The sequence below is a fragment of the Sminthopsis crassicaudata genome, chromosome 4 (assembly GCF_048593235.1).
Source record: "Sminthopsis crassicaudata isolate SCR6 chromosome 4, ASM4859323v1, whole genome shotgun sequence".
NCBI lineage: Eukaryota > Metazoa > Chordata > Mammalia > Dasyuromorphia > Dasyuridae > Sminthopsis > Sminthopsis crassicaudata.
In genome coordinates this window covers 394,156,585-394,177,517 of record NC_133620.1, presented here as the reverse complement: position 1 = coordinate 394,177,517, position 20,933 = coordinate 394,156,585, and the positions used below count along the sequence as shown (strand labels likewise).

Here is a 20,933-nt window from a genome sequence, read left to right as displayed (position 1 = left end):
AAAACCCCCCAAACACTAAACTTGAAATTCTAAAAATAAAAGGAGAGATTAATAAAATTGAAAGTTAAAAAAAAAAAAAAACAACTATTGAATTCATTAATAAAACTGAGAGTTGGTTCTATGAAAAAAACAACAAAATAGACCAACCCTTAGTAAATCTGATTTAAAAAAAGGAAAGAGGAAAATAAAACTGTTAAGTCTTAAAAACGAAAAGGGAGAACTTGCCACTAATGAAGGGGAAATTAGAGCAATAATAATTTGCCCAACTTTATGCCAATAAATTAGATAACTTAAATGAAATGGAAAAATACCTTCAAAAATATAGCTTGCCCAGATTAACAGAGGAAGAAGTAAATTGGTTACAGTCCTATCTTAGAAAAAGAAATAGAACAATGTATTAACCAACTCCCTAAGAAAAAATCTCCAGGACCAGGTGGATTTACACGTGAATTCTACCAAATATTTAAAGAACAATTAATTCCAAAGCTATATAAACTATTTGAAAAAATAGGGATTGAAGTAGTACCAACAAATTCCTTTTATGACACAGACATGGTACTGATACCTAAACCAGGTAGGTTGAAAACAGAGAAAGAAAATTATAGACCAATCTCCCTAATGAATATTGATGCTAAAATCTTAAAATGTTAGCAAAAAGATTACAGAAAATCATCCCCAGGATAATACACTATGACCAAGTAGGATTTATTCCAATATTAGGAAAACTATTAGCATAATTGACTATATCAATAACTAAATTAACAAAAAACATATGATCATTTCAATAGATGCAGAAAAAGCATTTGACCAAATCCAATATCCATTCCTAATAAATACACTTGAAAGTATAGGAATAAATGGACTTTTTCTTAAAATAGTCAGGAGCATATATTTAAAACCATCAGTAAGCATCATATGTAATGGGGAAAAACTGGAACCTTTCCCAGAAAGATCAGGAGTGAAACAAGGTTGCCTATTATCACCATTATTATTAAATATTGTATTAGAAATGCTAGATTTGGCAATAAGAGTAAAGAAAGAGATTAAAGGAATTAGAGTAGGTAATATGGAAACCAAATTATCACTCTTTGCAGATAATATGATGGTATACTTAGAGAATCCCAGAGATTCTACTAAAAAGCTATGAGAAATAATTCACAACTTTAGTAAAGTTGCAGGATCAAAATAAATCCACTTAATCCTCAGCATTTTTATACATCACCAAAAAAAATCCAACAGCAAGAGACACAAAGAGAAATTCCACTCAAAATAACTATCAATAGCATAAAATATTTTGGAATCTACCAAAGTAAAGTCAGGAATTATATGAGCAAAATTACAAAACACTTTTCACATAAAGTCAGATTTAAATAATTGGAAAAATACTAAGTGCTCTTGGATAGGCTGAACAAATATAATAAAGATGACAATACTCCCTAATCTTTTTATTTAGTGCTATACCAATCAGACTCCCAAGAAACTATTTTATTTTATTTTATTTTATTTTAATTTTAATTTTATTTTATAATTATAACATTTTTTTGACAGTACATATGCATGGGTAATTTTTTACAACATTATCCCTTGCACTTACTTCTATTCAGATTTTTTCCCTTCCTCCCCCAACCCCCTCCCCCAGATGGCAAGCAGTCTTATATATGTTAAATATATTACAGTATATTCTAGATACAATATATGTGTGTAGAACCGAATTTTTTGTTGCACAGGAAGAATTGGATTCAGAAGGTAAAAATAACAGTTTACATTCATTTCCCAGTGTTCCTTTTCTGGATGTAGCTGGTTCTGTCCATCATTAATCAATTGGAATTGGATTAGTTCTTCTCTATGTTGAAGATATCCACTTCCATCAGCATACATCCTCGTACAGTATCATTGTTGAAGTGTATAATGATCTTCTGGTTCTGCTCGTTTCACTCAGCATCAGTTGATGTAAGTCTCTCCAAGCCTCTCTGTATTTCTCCTGTTGGTCATTTCTTATAGAACAATAATATTCCATAACATTCATGTACCATAGTTTACCCAACCATTCTCCAATTGATGGACATCCATTCATCTTCCAGCTTCTAGCCACTATGAAAAGGGCTGCCACAAACATTTTGGCACATACAGGTCCCTTTCCCTTCCAAGAAACTATTTTAATGACCTAGAAAAAAATAACAACAAAATTCATATGGAAGAACAAAAGGTTGAGAATTTCAAGGGAATTAATGAAAAAAAAAAAATCAAATGAAAGTGGTCTAGCTGTACCTGATCTAAAACTATATTATAAAGCAGCAGTCACCAAAACCATTTGGTACTGGCTAAGAAATAGATTAGTGGAATAGGTTAGGTTCACAAGACAAAATATTCAATAACTATAGCAATCTAGTGTTTGACAAACCCAAAGATGCTAACTTTTGGGATAAGAATTCATTATTTGAAAAAAACTGCTGGGAAAATTGGAAATTAGTATGGCAGAAATTAGGCATGGACCCGCACTTAATACCATTATATCGAGATAAGATTAAAATGGGTCCATGATTTAGGCATAAAGAACAAGATCATAAATAAATTAGAGGAACATAGGATAGTTTACCTTTCAGACTTGTGGAGGATGAAGGAATTTGTGACCAAAGAAGAACTAGAGATCATTATTGATCACAAAATAGAAAATTTTGATTACATCAAATTAAAAAGCCTTTGTACAAACAAAACTAATGCAAACAAAATTAGAAGGGAAGCAACAAACTGGGAAAAGATTTTACAGTTAAAGGTTTTGATAAAGGCCTCATTTCCAAAATATATATAGAGAATTGACTCTAATTTATAAGAAATCAAGCCATTCTCCAATTGATAAATGATCAAAAGATACGGACAATTTTCAGATGATGAAATTGAAATCATATCCACTCATATGAGTGTTCCACATCACTACTGATCAGAGAAATACAAATTAAGACAACTCTGAGATACCACTACACACCTCTCAGATTGGCTAAGATGACAGGAAAAAATAATGATGAATATTGGAGGGGATGTGGAAAAACTGGGATACTGATGCATTGTTGGTGGAGTTGTATAAGAATCCAACCATTCTAGAGCAATCTGGAATTATGCCCAAAAATTATCAAACTGTGAATACCCTTTGATCTAGCAGTGCTACTACTGGGCTTATATTTCAAAGAAATACTAAAGAAGGGAAAAGGACTTGCATGTGCCAAAATGTTTGTGGTAGCCCTTTTTGTAGTGGCTAGAAACTGGAAAATGAATGGATGCCCATCAACTGGAGAATGGGTAAATTGTGGTATATGAATGTTATGGAATATTATTGTTCTTAAAGAAATGACCAGCAGGATGACTACACAGAGGCTTGGAGAGACTTACATCAACTGATGCTGAGTGAAATGAGCAGAACCAGGAGATCATTATACACTTCAACAATACTGTATGAAGATGTGTTTTAATGGAAGTGAATATCTTCGACAAAGAGAAGATCTAATTCAGTTCCAATTGATCAATGATGGACAGAAACAGCTACACCTAGAGAAGGAACATTGGGAAATGAGTGTAAACTGTTTAAATTTTTGTTTTTCTTCCCAGGTTATTTTTACCTTCTGAATCAAATTCTTCCTATGCAACAAGAAATTCGGTTCAGCACACATATATTGTATCTAGGATATACTATAACATATTTAATCTGCATAAGACTGCCTGCCATCTAGGGGAGGGGGTGCAGAGAAGGGAAAGGAAAAATCGGAACAGAAGTGAGTGCAAGGGATAATGTAAAAAATTGCCCATGCATATGTACTGTCAAAACAAAAGTTATAATTATAAAATTAAAAAAAAAAAAAAAAAAAAAAAAAAGAGTACAGGAGAATTTAGTCAGAAGAATCATTGGTTCAAATCTCAGCTTTACTCTTTATTATTTGTATCATTTATCCAAGTCACTCAGTGTTACTGACACATCTGGACTAGAGGGCAATGATATTTATCATTAAGTACCTTACAAGGTGGTTGTTAGGAAAGTACTTGGTAAAATTATTAAAGCAGAAAGTTGTTAAAGGGAAATCATTGCAAAATAAGATAATCTTTTTCCAGAGAAACTTAGAAACACATTTCTTTACCATCACAAAAGATGAAATTCCTCTTCTAATAATTCAACATCATGTATAAGTGGCCCAAGATTCCCCAGTAATTAGACTATGTCCTTATTGTCTGGAAGACTAACCTAATAATGGATAGAGAGTCTGCTTAATACTAAGTTGGCAACCAAGTGACTTCTCAACATTCCAAATAAATACAAAATATTCTTTAATACTGTACAGCTCCATCCTGCTTTGACAATGGCAGAAAGCAGAGAGGGAAAAATGGGCTCAAGAATCACAATTCTTAGCTCTTTAATAATTTAGTCACAAGGGTTAATGAGCAACCATTGGCTAACAACTGTTGTACTACAGAAGCACTGAACCATATCCCTTTTAAAAGTCACTATAAAAGGCAAATAAGGACATTAGTTCTAGAATTTGCAGCTACACTAACAGTACTTTTATATAGTGTGTCAGCTGTTAATGATACATGGTGGATTTCAGTTCAAAAGTATGTTCAGGACAGTGAAAATTTGGAAGATCAGGTTGAAGATCAAGGAATGGAAAAGGCTAAAAGATTTGGGTAATCATCAGGATTCAAACTAAAGTTAGACGACTCAAAATATAAATTTTTTTATAGTCAACCACATAAAAATTTCCATCAACCTATGATTCCCTAAATACTTTTGTGCTTCTTTTCTTCCTGGACCACCTTGCAAAACTTCAATTATGCAGCTGTTCCTGTTTCCATGTACTTACCTAGTCCTTTGCTTTGAACTGGGCATCTGAGTTTGAGAAATAATTTTAATTGAAACATCAAATTAAAGTACTTGATAGTTATAGCTATATTCTTCATTGGAATAATGCATCTTTTTGCAAGGCAAATGAGATTAAGTAACTTGTTCAGGGTCACACAACTAGGAAGTGTTAAGTGTCTGAGGTCAATGTGAATTCATGTCCTCTTGACTCCTGAACCAGTGCTCTAATCACTGCCTCATCTAACAGCCCCAAGGAATACTGCATTAAGAAAAACTGAAGTCTATTTTTAAAAATTGATCAAGGAATGTTCTAAGTAGGAATATTGCTGTAAGTAGCAGTGCTCAAATATTGCTCTAAGTAGGAATTTCCAAACCATCATTACCCAAACATACTCCCAAGAGCAGATTTTTAAAGTTCTAAGGATCTGACTTTGAAAAAATTTATTTTTCTTTTAATTTGCTGAATTATTCTTTGATAATCCCCCTCCCCCCAAAAAAAAGACAAATTCAGACAAAGGGCATAATTCATATACAAAATGTACATTTTAAACTAGGAATAAGTCCATTTTATTATATTTCCTGTTCTCCTAACAGGCAATTCAATACATTAAAGGTTCAGTGTATAAGAGCCAAATAGCAGTCTATATTGATTGGAATATTGCTCTCTGAACGTGACTACATTCAGGTTTATTAAATATATCCTCTTCTGTTTCTGGAGTAAGCTGGAGATTATCTTTGACTGGAGAGAGTGGCTTCTTACAAGAAGGAAGCTTTTCAGAATTTCTGCAAAATATAAGAACATAGTCATATAACAATGTGTATTTTGATTTTTAGGGAGGAGGGCAATAAATGACTTAATATATTGCTCAGTTGGAAAAATAAAGGAATGCCCATTGGATAAAAATAATTTTCCAATCATGTTCATGAATTGTAGTGTATAATCCATCTGATTTACTGCTAGAATTGCCACTGTCAATCTACAAATTTGGTCTGCTTCTCAGTCACTTCCCCTTTTGAGTTAACCTCCCAATTTGGGTTCTATCTGGCACAGACTAAAAGGAATAAGTAAGGGGCTTTTAGATCTTTTTCCATGGAAGATCTTACTTAAATACTGCCAAGAATCTTGCTTTGTTCTATTTGTTTAATGCCTAAACTTTTTTTTTTTTTTAATCCTCTGTCTTTACACATTCTTTATGTGGGTTTTTCTGGGAACCACAATCACTAGAAGAACATATAGATGGTAGGGTTAAGGATTGGATCTGGAATTTCAATGGGATAGAGAATGCCTGGTAGAGGAAGTACTCATAATCAATGTAGGTCAGCACCTTCTCTTCGACTTATAGTTTCAAGGAGTTGTCTAGATATGAAGGGAGAGGTTTGGTGCCAGAGGCAAAACCCTAAATTTTTTTGGTTCTGAAGAGCTCTATAGGTTATACAGCTTCTCAATTACACAATTTTAGAATGAAGTAGCAAGCCATTTTCATGTCACCTCTACACATGCTCAGCATCACAAAGATGTTCTTTGTAACTACCAGACAAAGGTTTATATTGGCTAATCCCAGTGTTAGATTTTATAAAATGTGAGGTGAAGTAGAAGGTAGTGATGAGGTGGGTATTATTTGAGTAACAGCATTAAGATGTAAATATAATCTTATATTTCCATAGTAATTTTCCTTTCTAGGTGTATTCACATTTCATTTTATTCTGATAACAAACCTGTGAGAAAGGTTTATTGTTGTTCAGTTATTTCAATGTGCCCGACTCTTTCTAACCCTATTTTTGAAAAAAAAAAAATTTTGGCAAAGATACTGGAATAATTTGCCATTTCCTTCCCCAAATGAGAAGCTGAGACAAACAGGATTAAGTGACTTGCCCAAGATCCCACAGCTAAAAAGTGTTTGAGGTCAAATTTGAACTCAGAGACATGAGTTTTCTTGACTCCAGGCCTGGCACTCTAACCACTGCACCACCTAGGTGTACTATAAGAAAGGTAGAAGAAGCACCTAATGTGTCCTAGTTTTCATCTGGGCTATAAAGACTATAAATGATCTGCAAAAGTAAAAAAAAAAAAAAAAAAAAAAAAAAAAAAAAAAAAGCCAGGATAAGGAGTTAACTCTGCAATCCTTGCCTGGATGGCAGCATCACTATAGAAGCTTAGTTTGTATCTCCCTCAGGTGATTTTTAGAAATAAGAAAAATTTTCCTAATGACAAAAGAGATGAAATACTATCAAAAGGTTAGACGATACATACTTACTTCTTAAATTCAAAATTTTTCCAGAGTTCACTGATTTTGATCTGTACTCCTGGCTTGTTTTCAGCATTACGATGAATTTTCTTCTGCATACTAATAAGCTTCTTGCTTAGTCCACTAACTTTGGCTGGGACTAGTGGTTTGATTTTATTTGTAGAAAGAGATCCCACTGACGTAGATTTAGAGAGCCCAAGAACCTACAATTTTTAAATGCCACATAATATTAGGAATAGCTCTTTCATAACTCTATAATTATCTTCAATATATTTCATATTATAATTCACAGGTTAGCAAAGAGATATAATCTATGTACAATATCCCCATAATTGTTTATAAGTCTTACTGAAATCAAATGATTATTTTACATATTGTTTTGTTTTAAATGAATATTTTCATGATACATTTTACTGGACTACTAATTTTAAAAAGGAGTATTCATTAAGTTTTTGTAAATTTCCTAACAGATTGGATTTCACATTATATTTGAGATGGAGACAAAAATTAATATGGTAGGCATTTCCAGAAAGAGTAACTTAATAAACACAAGATGTCACTGTTCTCTTAGGAAAGGAGTGCTTCAGTATTAAGACGATAGTATTTGCAATCATTTATTATTTGGCTAAAAAATAAATTTGTCAAGGTTTAATATATAATCCTCACTACCATCAAACATTTATTGACTGTGTATAAAATATAAGACCATGTTCTGCCTTACATTGCCAAGTGCAAAACAAGTAGTACAGACACAAAATATTTAAATTTAGAGGGAAATGCTTATATGTAAAAGCTGGGCAATTAGGAAAGAAGTAAGACTTAAGCTGGGTCTTAAATAAAACAAGCCAAACAAGAAATGAAGAGAGGATGTTGAAGATAAGAATAGTGAATAAAAAATTCAGGGGTGGGAATATACAGCATGCATAAACAGCTGACTGAAGCAGAAAATGAGAGGAGAGGGGTAAATAGAATTATGGAAGGCCTTTGAGGAAAATGATTATTAATAACCAAAAAAGAAACATCCAAGCTTTTTTCCCTGCCCTACTTTTTGGTCCAAAACCCAACCTTTGAAGAACATTGGTGATGTCTACCAAAATTTTTTCTCACTTACACCTCCTTATATATAGGTGAATTCCTACCCACTGTATTCTACTCAGGTTTGGGTGGGGATAAATTCTTTGATTCAATTGCTCAAGACTGGGGATGATTTGGAAGTAAATCCCATGTAAGTAAAGTCACATTCCCCTAGTCCCTCATTACAATAGACATTCTCATTATTTGTTAACCAGTCAGATTCAATTGCCTTCCTCAGGAACATCCACTCTTCCAAGGGCACATAAGTACTGAGTGGGTTTCATGAGGGGTCTTTGGCTTTTAGGAGTGTCACTGTTCCCTTTTATTCATATTAGGCTAGCATCATTAATACAATGATTTAATTACCCAGACATTATGTTTCTTGAATTTTTTTATATGTCAGACATTGAATGCACATCTGGGGCAGGTTGGTATTAATTTATCTCCTGGTGGATTGATCTGGGACCAGTGTCAGGACACTGGACAAGAAGGGTATAAAAGCATTTTGGGGGGATTTTGGTGGGGAACTCATGAAAGCTAAGGGCACCTCTCTTTGAAGGGCACCTTTTAAAAAAAATCTTTTCATTAGCAGTCTTTATTTCTTTTACTCTTTCTGAACTGTATTTTAACTGCCTGGAGAAGTGCTTCTGTCTGAGGGTATTACAAAGTATTATTTTAATAAAAAGACTGTTTGAACCCTTGGATTCTGGGTGATGCATTGTACCAGATACAAACTAACAGACTGGATTAGAGGTAGGGGAGAGTTTTTCTTTAAAGAAAGGGAAGAGAAGCAGACGCCAAGATGCCAACTTTTGAAATTGCTGACTGGGAGAATTTGATATTTGAAAAATAGGGAAATGTTTTAGGGTGGGATAATCTGGTTTTATGGTAAAGATAATAAATTTAATTTTATTTAATTTTAAATATGCTGAGTTGATGAGAAATTCAGGATTGAAACTCAAGAAATAGGTCAGAAATGGAGTAGCTTTAAGAGCAAGTCACATGGTATTGCTAAGTCTTAAGAGAGTAGTATCACACTCAAATGGTTGTCCTAAAATGACTCAAATAGAAATGGGCAATACATAAGGAACCCTGCAGGACACCTTTTGATTTAGAAAACCACATATTAACATTATATATATTCTACTCCAGTTTTGATTATTTTGTTAAATCTTTCCCCATTACATTTCAAACTAGTTCCTAGAATTACTAAGGAATATTGTAGGTCCAGTATTTCCCTAATTGGTCTAAGCAATTAGTGTTAAAGCTAAGATCTCTAAGTAGAAAGAGAATACACAGAAGGCATAAAGCAAGGATACTATGACAATTATATTTAAATAATAAAGAGTTATGTTAAATTTTCATTATGTGAAAAGCTAAAGAATTACCATAAATGATTAACATTGACAAGCTGATATTGATTCTTATTTCTCTTTTCTTAGACTTTCAATACTTCATTAATTCAATGCCACAGGAAGCTGGATAAATGAATTAAAAAAAAAAAAAAAAAAAAAAAGACTTACCTTGTTCCCTAGGGTTGAATCTTTTCTTTTTGCACACAAAGATAAATGCAGATGAGAGCTCTGTGACTTCTGATTATCAGATGACTTGGAACTACAGTCAGATTCCTTGGGGGGGGGGGGGGGGAGAAACAAAATCATTTTTGGTGGGCATTTTTATGGAGAAGCAGTCAACCAATGAATATTTTATTAAGCACTTTTATGTGCCAGGTATGAATTAAGCACTGGGAATACAAGAGACACACAAGACAGTTCTTACTCAAGATGCTCAAAAACAGCACATGAAATAAGTAATCTATGTAACATTATGAATGTCAATAATCTTATGTACCCATTAATTAATTGCATGAGATTTCATAAGAAAAGCTATAAACCATAATAGAGAAGAAATAACTAAAAGAAAAAAGACATTATCTAATGATTTCATTTAAGGAAATGACAAGTCTTAGAGGAATAAATCCTATAAATCCTAGAAGTATATTTTCTTTATAATATGAAAGCTCCCTTGCACAAGTCTGATGTAAGTTCTGTTTTTGTACAATGCTGAACTGCAGAATGTTGCTTACTGTATTACTTGATGTTTTATTATCATCTAGCTAATAGTTTTCATAAATAACCAAACTTACAAAATTAATACTAGTTCTGCCCAAATAACTACTTTGACTGATTCTCATGTTACCAGGCAAAAAGAAAATATGAGCATTTAGCTATAACAAAAATACAAAAATGTTTTCAGTCTTAAAATATTTTCCCAAGAGGCAGTTAGATGCTGCAGTAGACAAAGCATTGGTCCTGGAGTAAGGAGGACACAAGTTCAAATTTGATTTTAGACATTTAATACTTTCTAGCTGTATGATCCTGGGCAAGTTACTTTTTTTTTTTTTTTTTTTTTTTTTTAGAGCTTCTAAGTTCCAAACAGATGTGTTTATATTTCATCCTTGAGGTGAAAATAAAGCACTATTATATATTGGAAAAACTAGTGCCATGATTAGATCTGTGTTAAAGAAAAAATGAACCAAGCAGCTGAGTGGAAGATGGATCGTATTGCCACAAAATCCCATTCACGAGTCCTTGTTTGTCTCCTTCTCTAGAGCCACACTAAATATATCCAATCCTGTTGCTATACAAAAGTCCTTCAGATATGTTATTACATTCAGGTCCTAGTGGGTCTTTATTTCTCATTAAATATCCCCAGCTGATTCAACCATTCCTCAAAGACTTAATTTCACATATCTTTATCATTGTGTTTCCCTTTTCCCAGATATGTTCTGGGCAAGCTACTTAATCGTAATTACTTTGGGGGGAAAAAAATCTATCTACATAGATATCTATCTATATGTATTTCCTCAAACAAGGAAAGCTACTGAAATAATCAGAGTTAATGAAATTTCTCCTATTTTTACAGAGATCATGGGATAAGCAAAACTTAAGACAGAAATAAATACAGACCTAAATTATTGGAGAAATATTAATATATTGAGCCAATATTTTTAAAAATTATAATACTACTTCAATCAATAAATTTATTTAATACTTTACTAGCATCTAAGAATATAATGAAATAATAATACAAAATTCATGTGTTAAAACTAAAAGTCAAGAACCTGAAGGGTAATAATGAAAAAAGTAGGAAAATTCCATTGTACTATAAAGCAATAATGATTAAAATTATTTTGTACTGGTCAAACAAAACTAATACAGACAAGATTAGAAGGGAAGCAATAAACTGGGAAAACATATTTACAGTTAAAGGTTCTGATAAAGGCCTCATTTCTAAAATATATAGAGAATTGACATAATTTTACAAGAAATCAAGCCATTCTCCAATTGCTAAATGGTCAAAGGATATGAATAGATGATTTTCAGATGATAAAACTATTTCTACCCATATGAAAAGGTGTTCCAAATCATTATTGATCAGAGAAAAACAAAGACAACTTTGAGATATCACTACACACCTCTCAGATTGGCTAAGATGACAGGAAAAGATAGTGACAAATATTGGAGGGGATATGGGGAAACTGGGACACTGATGCATTGTTAGTAGAGTTGGTAGAGTGATTTGGAACTATGCTCAAAAAATTGTCAAACTGTGTATACCCTTTGATCCAGCGGTGTTACTACTGCGCTTATATCCCAAAGAGATATAAAAGAAGGCAAAGGAACCGGTATGTGGAAAAATGTTTGTGGCAGTTTTTATAGTGGCAAGAAACTGGAAATTGAATGGATGCCCATCAATTGGAGAATGGCTGGGTAAATTGTGGTATATTGTTATTCTGTAAGAAATGACCAGCAGGATGAATACAGAGAGGCCTGGAGAGACTTACATGAACTGATGCTAAGTGAAATGAGCAGAATCAGGAGATCATTATATACTTCAACAACAATATTATATGAAGATCAATTCTGATGGAAGTGGCTCTCTTCAACAACGAGAGGATCCAAATCAGTTCCAATTGATCAGTAATGAATAGAACCAGCTACACCCAGCGATAGAACACTGGGAAATGAGTGTGGACCACAACATAGCATTTGTACTGTGTTATTGTTTGCTTGCATTTTTGTTTTTCTTCCCAAATTTTTATCTTCTTTTTAAATCTGATTTTTCTTGTGTAGCAAGACAACTGTATAAATATGTACACATATATTGTATTTAACATATACTTTAACATATTTAACATGTATGGGACTACCTGTCATCTAGAGGAGGAGATGGAGGGAAGGGAGGGAAAAGTTGGAACAGAAATTTTTGCAAGGGTCAATACTGAAAAATTACCCAGTGCCTATGTTTTGTCAATAAAAAGCAATAATAATAAAAAAAATAAATAAAATTATTTTGTACTGGTGAGAGAGGGATAAATTGAATGAGATAGCTTACTTAGAAGTAAATAAACACAGTAGTTTAGTATTTGATAAAAAACAACGAATTCATTTCTTGACAAAAACTGCTAAGAAAATAGAACAGAAATCTGGCAGAAATTAGGTTTAGATCAATATTTCAAACCATATACCAAGATAAGTTCCAAATGAATATATGACCTAGATATAAAAGGTCGAATAACTTATTACGTTTTGGGTGTACTTATAGGGGATATATGAACAGGATAACAGCTCATGACCAAATACAAGTTAAAACGGACAATTCTGATTACATAAAATTAAAATTTTTGTATAAACAAATCTAATGATAAAAAATTAGAAGGAAAACCAGTAACAGTGGAAAAAAGTCTTTGTAGCATGTTTCTCTAATAAATGCCTTATATTTAAGCTATACAAAAAACTGATTCAAATTTATGACTAGTAGTCACTTCTGAATTACATAATCAAAAGTCATATGAACAGGAAGTTTTCAAAGGAACTAAGCTATCAACAATCGTAAAAGAATGTACTAAATCATCAATAGCTAGAAATATGCAATTTATGCACCTTTGAGATTCTAATTCACATCTATCAGATTGGTAAAAATATCAAAATACCTAATGATAAATGTTGGTGGATCTCTGGAGAAACAGGTACATTAGTACACAGTTAGTTGGTGGAGCTGTGAACTAATCCAGTCATTATGGAAAACAATCTGGGACTACATTCAGCTACATAGACTATAACTCTGATAGATATATAGCCCTCCCCCCCCCCAAATAAAAATAAGTTAAAAAGGATCTAAGTGTTAAAAAACAATTAGAGCAACTTTTTTGGGGAGCTAAGGGGCCCCAAATTGCACACTGGAGAACTATCTTTCTATTGGGAAAACGGCTAAATAAATTGTGATACATGAACAAAATGGATTTTTAAAATACCAAATTAATGATAAAATTAGACAATTTTGGAGGGAACTAGCGTAGATATTTATGAACTAATGGAGAACAAAGTGAATAGAAACAGGAGAAAAAAAAACTTATAACAATAAACGTGAAAAAAAAACTCCCTGCAAGACTTGAGATGAACTTAAAATACAGAAAGCATGCATTTTGGGAGACAAGGCTAATACGAAATCTATTTGGTAAGGCAATAAAGCTATACATCCAAAAATCTGCTCAAGCACAATAATTGTAGAAATATGTATAGAAGAATTGAACATGTTTAATATATAATGGATTATTTATATATTAAACATGTTCATTTCTTCTATACAGCAATGGATTATTTGCTGTCTAAAGAAGGGTGTGGAGAAAAGGGAGAGAGAAAAAATTTGGAACAAAAAATTTGCAAGGGTGAATATTGAAAACTATGCATATGTTTTAAAAATTAAAAAAAATCTGCTCAGTATAGGAATACAGATTATAAGACCGTGTTAACTGAAATTAGACTACTAAAATTAGCTTTATTAGTAATTAGATTATTAAAAAAAGAAAGCATTCATGATGATAATATAGATATAATAAACAATACTCATGTGCCTTATGAATCAATGAAAGATATTAGATTAAATATAATTTTAAGATAGGTTTACTTTAATTGAATTTTAATTAGCTGAGAAATGGCAATTGACGGATACCTGGAAACAAAATTAAATAGAATATTTTGCTAACAAAAACAATCATTTCTCTAAAAAAATAATTTTATATAAAAATAAGTATATCATGTTATGGAAAAAAAACAAAAATTGAACTAACTCATCTCAATTCAATTTGGAAAAAAAATGTAAGCCACAATGTGCCCTTTATAAAATTACCAGGAATGAAACAATGGCAAGCTTAATTGGAAATGTGACCCTCATACTCATGTATATGAATATATATGACATGTACTTATGTATGATTCTGTGAATGAAAAAAGTGACCTAACTCATTTGTTCTTTCACAGGATTGTCAAAGAAGACAGAAGTGGTTAAGTTAAAACATGTAAAGCACCTATTCATCAAAAAAGGAATACTTTCTTATGATTGCAATTTAATCCACCTAGGCACTCCATCTACCACTGAGGATCATAAACTACCCACATATCCGATTCTTAATATCTTTTCATAAAATAGATATAAATTTGTATTAAAAAATGTTCTATTTTTCACAGAATCACACAATGGAAGTCATTAGGAAAGCTACAAGAAAAATGTCTTCATTGATAACGAATCATATCCTATCATAGATATGTAAGGCTTTATTAAATGACATACCTCTGAATCAGAATCCTTGCTTGATAGATGAGAGAGCCTTGAGGAATCCAAACTGTTCTGGGATAGTTCCAAGCTTTCCTGAGATTGTGAAGAACATCCCATTTCAGGAATGGGAGATGTGTTATCATCTAAAACATTACTGTTTTCTTGAGACAAACTGGATATTTCATTAGTATTCTTATTTAAAGGAACTGAGGGTTCATTCCTTCTTGAAAACTGTTGCAAAACTACACTTGGAGATGGGCTAGAAGTCCTTGAAAAATCCCGAAGATTTCCTGACCAACTGAAGCAACTTCTTAGTGTTCCTAAGGTGGGTGGTGAGACTGTCCTTGTGAATTTATTCTCAGAATTTAGAGAATCATGATCAGAGGCTTCATTTAGGCCATCCTTATTCTGAGCAACATTTGTTTCAGCAGGCTTTTGGCTATCTATATCTTCTGATTCCTTAAGCTCAGTCTGTTCTAGGACAATATTTTCACATAAAGGTTGGTTGCTTCTGCTTTTTTCTGTAAAGTCAGCTGCATCTGCAGACTTACAGAAGAACCTAAAAGATTAGAAAAATGAGATCCAGATAATTACAAAGTTTCTTCTCAAAGGATAGCAAAACTAGTTATATATTAGTGATTAATAATATCTGAACTTTGATTTCTAATTTAATTTTAATTTCTAATTTAAACAGTTACAGAAAGTAAACATATTTCATGACTATTTGAGTGTTAGATTTTTGGATCACAGATTTAGAATTGGACAGAACCAAACCATCTAGCTCAAGACTTCATTTTGCAGATGAAGAAATTAAGGCAAGAAAGATTAAATGAATTTGCCCCAGATCAGAGGTATTGTCAGAAGTAGAATGATAACTCAGAGCCTCTGAATCCAGAGTCAGTATTCTTTTCCCTATATCATTCTAATACCTCATTGAGTCATGAAGATAATCCTAGGGTTTCAAGTTATTTCAGGGGAGTTGAAGCTCTGGCCCATTGTCTATCATATGAAGAATAGCTATATTAATTCAATGAAGACAAAATTTTGGAAGGGATATTTTTCTTGACTAATCAGAGGGACACCCAATCATAAAATTGAGGAACTTCTTAAGTGAAACATATTTTAGAGAAGGGAAAAAAAATAAAATTAGTCATTTCTTATAAATAATCCTTTGAGAAATGAAAACATTGTAGAACTTGGGAGTCAGAAGTTCTGGGTTCAGAGACTTGGACTGATACTTTATTTATGTGACCACAAGCAAATCATTTAACCTGTTTCCTCCTTTGTAAAATGGAAATAATACTAATTGCACTGCTTACACAATTAGGTTGTTGTGACATTGTTATTTGTAGTAGTGTTTTTATAGCTGAAGGTAAATTTGGTAGAGTCTGTCTACTTCCAGTGAATAAAACAGATATTCTTTATCTTATTCTTAACAAAATTGTTATTCTGATCTCAAGTAGAAGACAAGAATTATCACAGCACCTGAAACTTAAAAGTACTTAAAATCTCTATCTCTGTAGCCTCCAGTGCTTTGCATGTAATTGTTCTTAGTAGGTATCTGTTGTTACCACCATATGTAAAAGTGGGAAAACATTGCAGAGGCCATCTAGTCAAATCTAATAAAAAAATACTGTCTACAACATTCCTAGTACCTAATCAACAAGTCCCTGGTGAAGGCAGCCCTCTCCATTCTTGGACAGTTTCAAGTGACTAGAATTTTTTCTTAACAACAAGCAAAATTTCTCTGAAAATTTTAGCCTGAAAAATCTACTTCTACCCTCAGAGGGACAAACACAAGTCTGATCCATCTTCCACATGATCATCCTTCAGCTAAGAGAAGTCTCAGTTTGATTCTAGAAGTAATAGGGAATTACTGAGGTTAACTGAATAAGAGGATGCTATGGTCAAACTTGTACTTCAAGAAAATCTCTTTGAAAGGTGTGTGAAAGATGGATTGGAAGGGGAAGAGATTTGGAGCAATGAGATCAATTAGGAGCCCCTTACAGTATTTCAAGAAAGATATAAGAAATACCTGAACTAGGGTAGTTAACATGTCAGTCGGTGAAAGCTTGAACACAGATTATCACTTGCCTCTCCCATACCCTAATTTTTCTTAGCTTCTCTCAGAGAAGTATATTTAGTTCTTTTATCAGATCCTCACATGGCACAATTTCAAGGCCCTTCATCATCCTGGCTTCCCTCTCTTATAGATATTTTTCAGCTTCTTCATGCTCTAAAATATGACATTTAAAACAAAATCAATTCTAGATATCATTTAGTAAACTCCTGTGGCTCCCAGTACCTTTAGAACAAAATGGAAACTCTGGCATTTAAAGTTCTTCACAATCTTGCCCCTTCTGACCTCATTAATCTACTTATACTTTACTCCTTTCTCAGAACTTTATAGGCCAGCCATAGTGTCCTATTTACTGTTCTCATATATAAGACTGTAGCCCCTAATTGAGCTCATTGTTCCAAATCTCTTCACCTTCTAATCTCTCACATGCCTTCCAAAGAGATTTTCTTGAAGTAAAGTCTGACCATAGCATCCTTTCATTGAATAAACTTCAGTAGTTCGTCATTACCTCTAGAATAAAACTGAGACTTCTGTTAGGCATTTATAATCCTTTTTATCCATCTTTTTTAAGTATTCACATTGATTGAAACTGACCCTCTTACACAGCATCTTCCCCTCTTATCTCTATACTCTTGTCCTGCTCTCTCCCATATCAGGGATGCAATACCTTGTCCTCTCTTCTGAATCCCTAGTGTTTTTTTTTCCCACAATATTGCTCTCAGGGGATAGTGTGATCCTCCCCCTCCCCCCATATTTATTTTATATATACTTTAATATGCATGCTGTAAATGATTTGAGGATGAGAGTCCATTTTATTTTTATCCTTGTATCCATAGCACTAGCAACAGTTGCTGGCACATAAAAGATACTTCATTAATGTTTGTTATTTAGATTAACAGAGTAGAGCTGAAAAGGGTAATCGATTCTGTTAATATGATTATACCTGCTTCTAGTCCCTGGAACCACAACTGCACCACATTCTTCATTTTTCTTCTGCAAAAAGGATGCAAATTTGTTTCTTACTTTAGGCTGAGTATTCAAGGTTTCTTTACTGGAAATGGCATGTTCTGTGTCAGGGATGAATGCTTCAGAAAACTTCTGTGGCTTGTTACCTTCACAATTCTCTTTCTTGGTTTTTTTAGCAATTGAAAATGAATACTGGGATAAAATATCATCATCTGATAGTTCCTCTAAATGCAAACATAATTGTACACTTGTTTAACTTAGAGCAAAAATGTCCCACTGTAAATAAATATTCGTTGAATGAAATAGCTTAATTTTTTATGACCCACTTCTAATGGCTAAGTTAAATGTATTAAATAAAAAGCCCCAAGAGTTTTTGAATTTCAAAATGGATAAACATTTAATGCCCACTATATTTACATTTACATAACAAGTGACTCAAATCAAATATCTGACACATAATTAATTTTATACTATTCTAAAATTATGAATGAATCTTTTAGGTACTCTCTTCGACTCAAATTTCCACACACAAATAAATGGCCCCATGATAATGAAGTCTAAATAAAGAAAATACAAACATAATAACTTAAAAGCAAATGTGTGATTAATTAAATGGCATGATTTTTATAACACAGCTTTGGATGCCATATGTTGTATTCAAAGTGTATTTTTTTGGAAAATACATGGTGCGATTATACCTCCAATTTCAAATCCATTTATTTTTAGTGTGTATTAGTGTGTACAGTGACCTTGAGTGGACAGTGGAAAGATGAAAGGCATATATAAAGATAAGGTCATTGGCTTCAAGCTTATAGATTAACGTAGGAGATGTTATGTATGTAAAGACCTGTTATCTCAATGTAGAAAAAGAACAATTGTCCTAAGGCACATAAATAAAGTATGATGGGAAAAAGAGGTAGAGATTACTTTTAGTTGTGGCAAGGAAAAGATCAAAAAAGACTTTATAGAGAATATATAATTTGCATCATGAATTCTAGATAGGATTGTAGCAAGTAGAGACTGGGAAGTTAGAGAATTCTAGGAAGATGGAATAGAGGAGGCAAAGAAAGAAATAGTTTGGCTAGGAGATTAAGATTTTGCCTTCTAGCATCTACATACACTAAGAATTAATAAATCCTGAATTTAACTGACTAGTTGGAAAGGTAGGCAAAGGCTACATCATGAGAGACTTTGAAGGTCAAGGTAGTACTTTACACTTAATTCTGAAAACAATTTTCTTCTTTTTTTTCCTGAGGCTGGGGTTAAGTGACTTGCCCAGGGTCACACAGCTAGGAAGTGTTAAGTGTCTGAGACCAGATTTGAACTCTGGTCCTCCTGAATTCAGGGCTGGTGCTCTATCCACTGCGCCACCTAGCTGCCCCCTGAAAACAATTTTCAAAACATTTTTTTGAATAGAGAAAAGCAGGAAGGATGCTCACAATGCTTTAGAAATATTATTTTCACAACAGAGCATAGGATGGACTAAAAAGTGGAAGCTAGATTATGTAGTTAAAAGAACCTTAGATCCAGAGTCAGGAGACCTGAATTGGAAACTTGAATGAGATACCAGCTGAGTGATCTTGTATTATGAGCTTCAGTTTCTTTATCTATAAAATCTACCAGTTTTCCTAGATGATTGCCAAGACCCTTTCCAGGATTGATATTCTATGGCTTAACAAGATCAATTAAAGAACATGCACAATAGTCCAAATTAACGGGATACCAGAGGAGGGGTAATAGAAATGCAAAGGAAGGAATGGAGCATGAGTGTGGAAAAGAGCAGAACTATCAGGATTGGGTGACTGAGTAAAAGAGTAAAAAATGTTTATATGAGATTTTGGAGCCTTTGGGACATAGTTTGGAAAGGAGAAGAATTTAACATTTAGATAATAAATAACCATAATATGAAATCTGAGGCATTGATCAAAAATTTAAATGATATTCAATACATAACTGGAAATGTAGGAAGAAAAAATAAAAGGAGCCATAGAAGTTGGAAGGAATAAATCAAGGCCAGGAAAACCAACTGGAAGTTCAACATAAAAGACACCGAGGGGAGGAGTTTCAGAAGAAAGGAGTTTTGGCCAACCGTGTGAAATCTTGCTAAAGTATCAAGGATAGGAATTAAGAAAAGGCAATTGGATTTGGTACCTGGGCTACCACTATGACCTTTAAGAAAGCATTTTCAACTTGGCACCAGAGACAAAAATAAATTAATAGCAATTACTAATTCTCAGTTTTGTCCTTCACAGGAGACAGATGGCAGTTAGTCAAGTAGACAGAACACTGGACCTAGAGTAAGGAAGACCTGAGTTAAAATGTAACTCTAGACACTATCTGTATGATCCTGGGCATACCTGTCTGCTTCAATTTCTTCAGGAGTTTAAAAAAAAAAAAAAAGGATGATAACATTCTTAAGTTGTTTTGAAAATAGAGATAATATTTGTAAAGCTCTTTGTAAACCGTAAAATGCAATATAAATGCTAGCTACTATTATTATTGTGTAGCATCCTCAAACAAGTATGAAAACTTTTACATTTCTCTAACAGAAACAAGATATAAAAATTTTCTCCTCTCTTCTCTTTTGTCATTTAGATCTTCTGGGGAAAGAGAATGAGGAAGTTTTGGTACTAAGAATATTAGTGAAAAGATGGACTAAGAATAGATGAAGAATCCTATTCTACCATACCTCAGAGTGAATGTATTTAGCAATTGTTTCTGTTTTGGCCAGAAACCCTGAAAGTTCTCCCCTCTCAGATGGATTTTACTTTTTGGATTAGGTAAAAGAAGCCATTTTTGCCTCATTTCTTACCTAGCTTTAATCATCAAATGGGCATTGCCTCAGACAAACTGAGATCTGTTAAAGACTTTAGCTTTAAAAGGCCAAGGTCTCCACTGCATCCAGAGCCATCTCTCCCCTTGTCCTGATCTATATGAAGGATCTATGAAGGAGAGAATAAGGCTGATGACTTTGCATTGCCCTTCTTCGCTTAAATCCAGTTCACTTGCAAGTTATTAACTCTCCTTCCTGATGTCATGATTCTTCAAAATCAAAGAGCAAAGTTTAGAAAACTCTGAAAGTTAGGTAAAAAGTGGGGAAAGGATA

General features: G+C 33.1%; 1 protein-coding gene across 1 annotated transcript in view; it reads right to left on the bottom strand.

The window, feature by feature from the left end:
• Window positions 1-5,386: 5,386 nt before the first annotated feature.
• EXO1 (exonuclease 1) overlaps window positions 5,387-20,933 on the bottom strand; it is a 30,602-nt gene continuing 15,055 nt past the window's right edge. Inside the window, 5 exon segments of the mRNA XM_074262515.1 lie at window positions 5,387-5,626; window positions 7,099-7,292; window positions 9,687-9,791; window positions 14,797-15,340; window positions 17,805-18,051. Coding sequence (XP_074118616.1) covers window positions 5,485-5,626; window positions 7,099-7,292; window positions 9,687-9,791; window positions 14,797-15,340; window positions 17,805-18,051 — 1,232 coding nt within the window. The 3' untranslated portion in view covers window positions 5,387-5,484.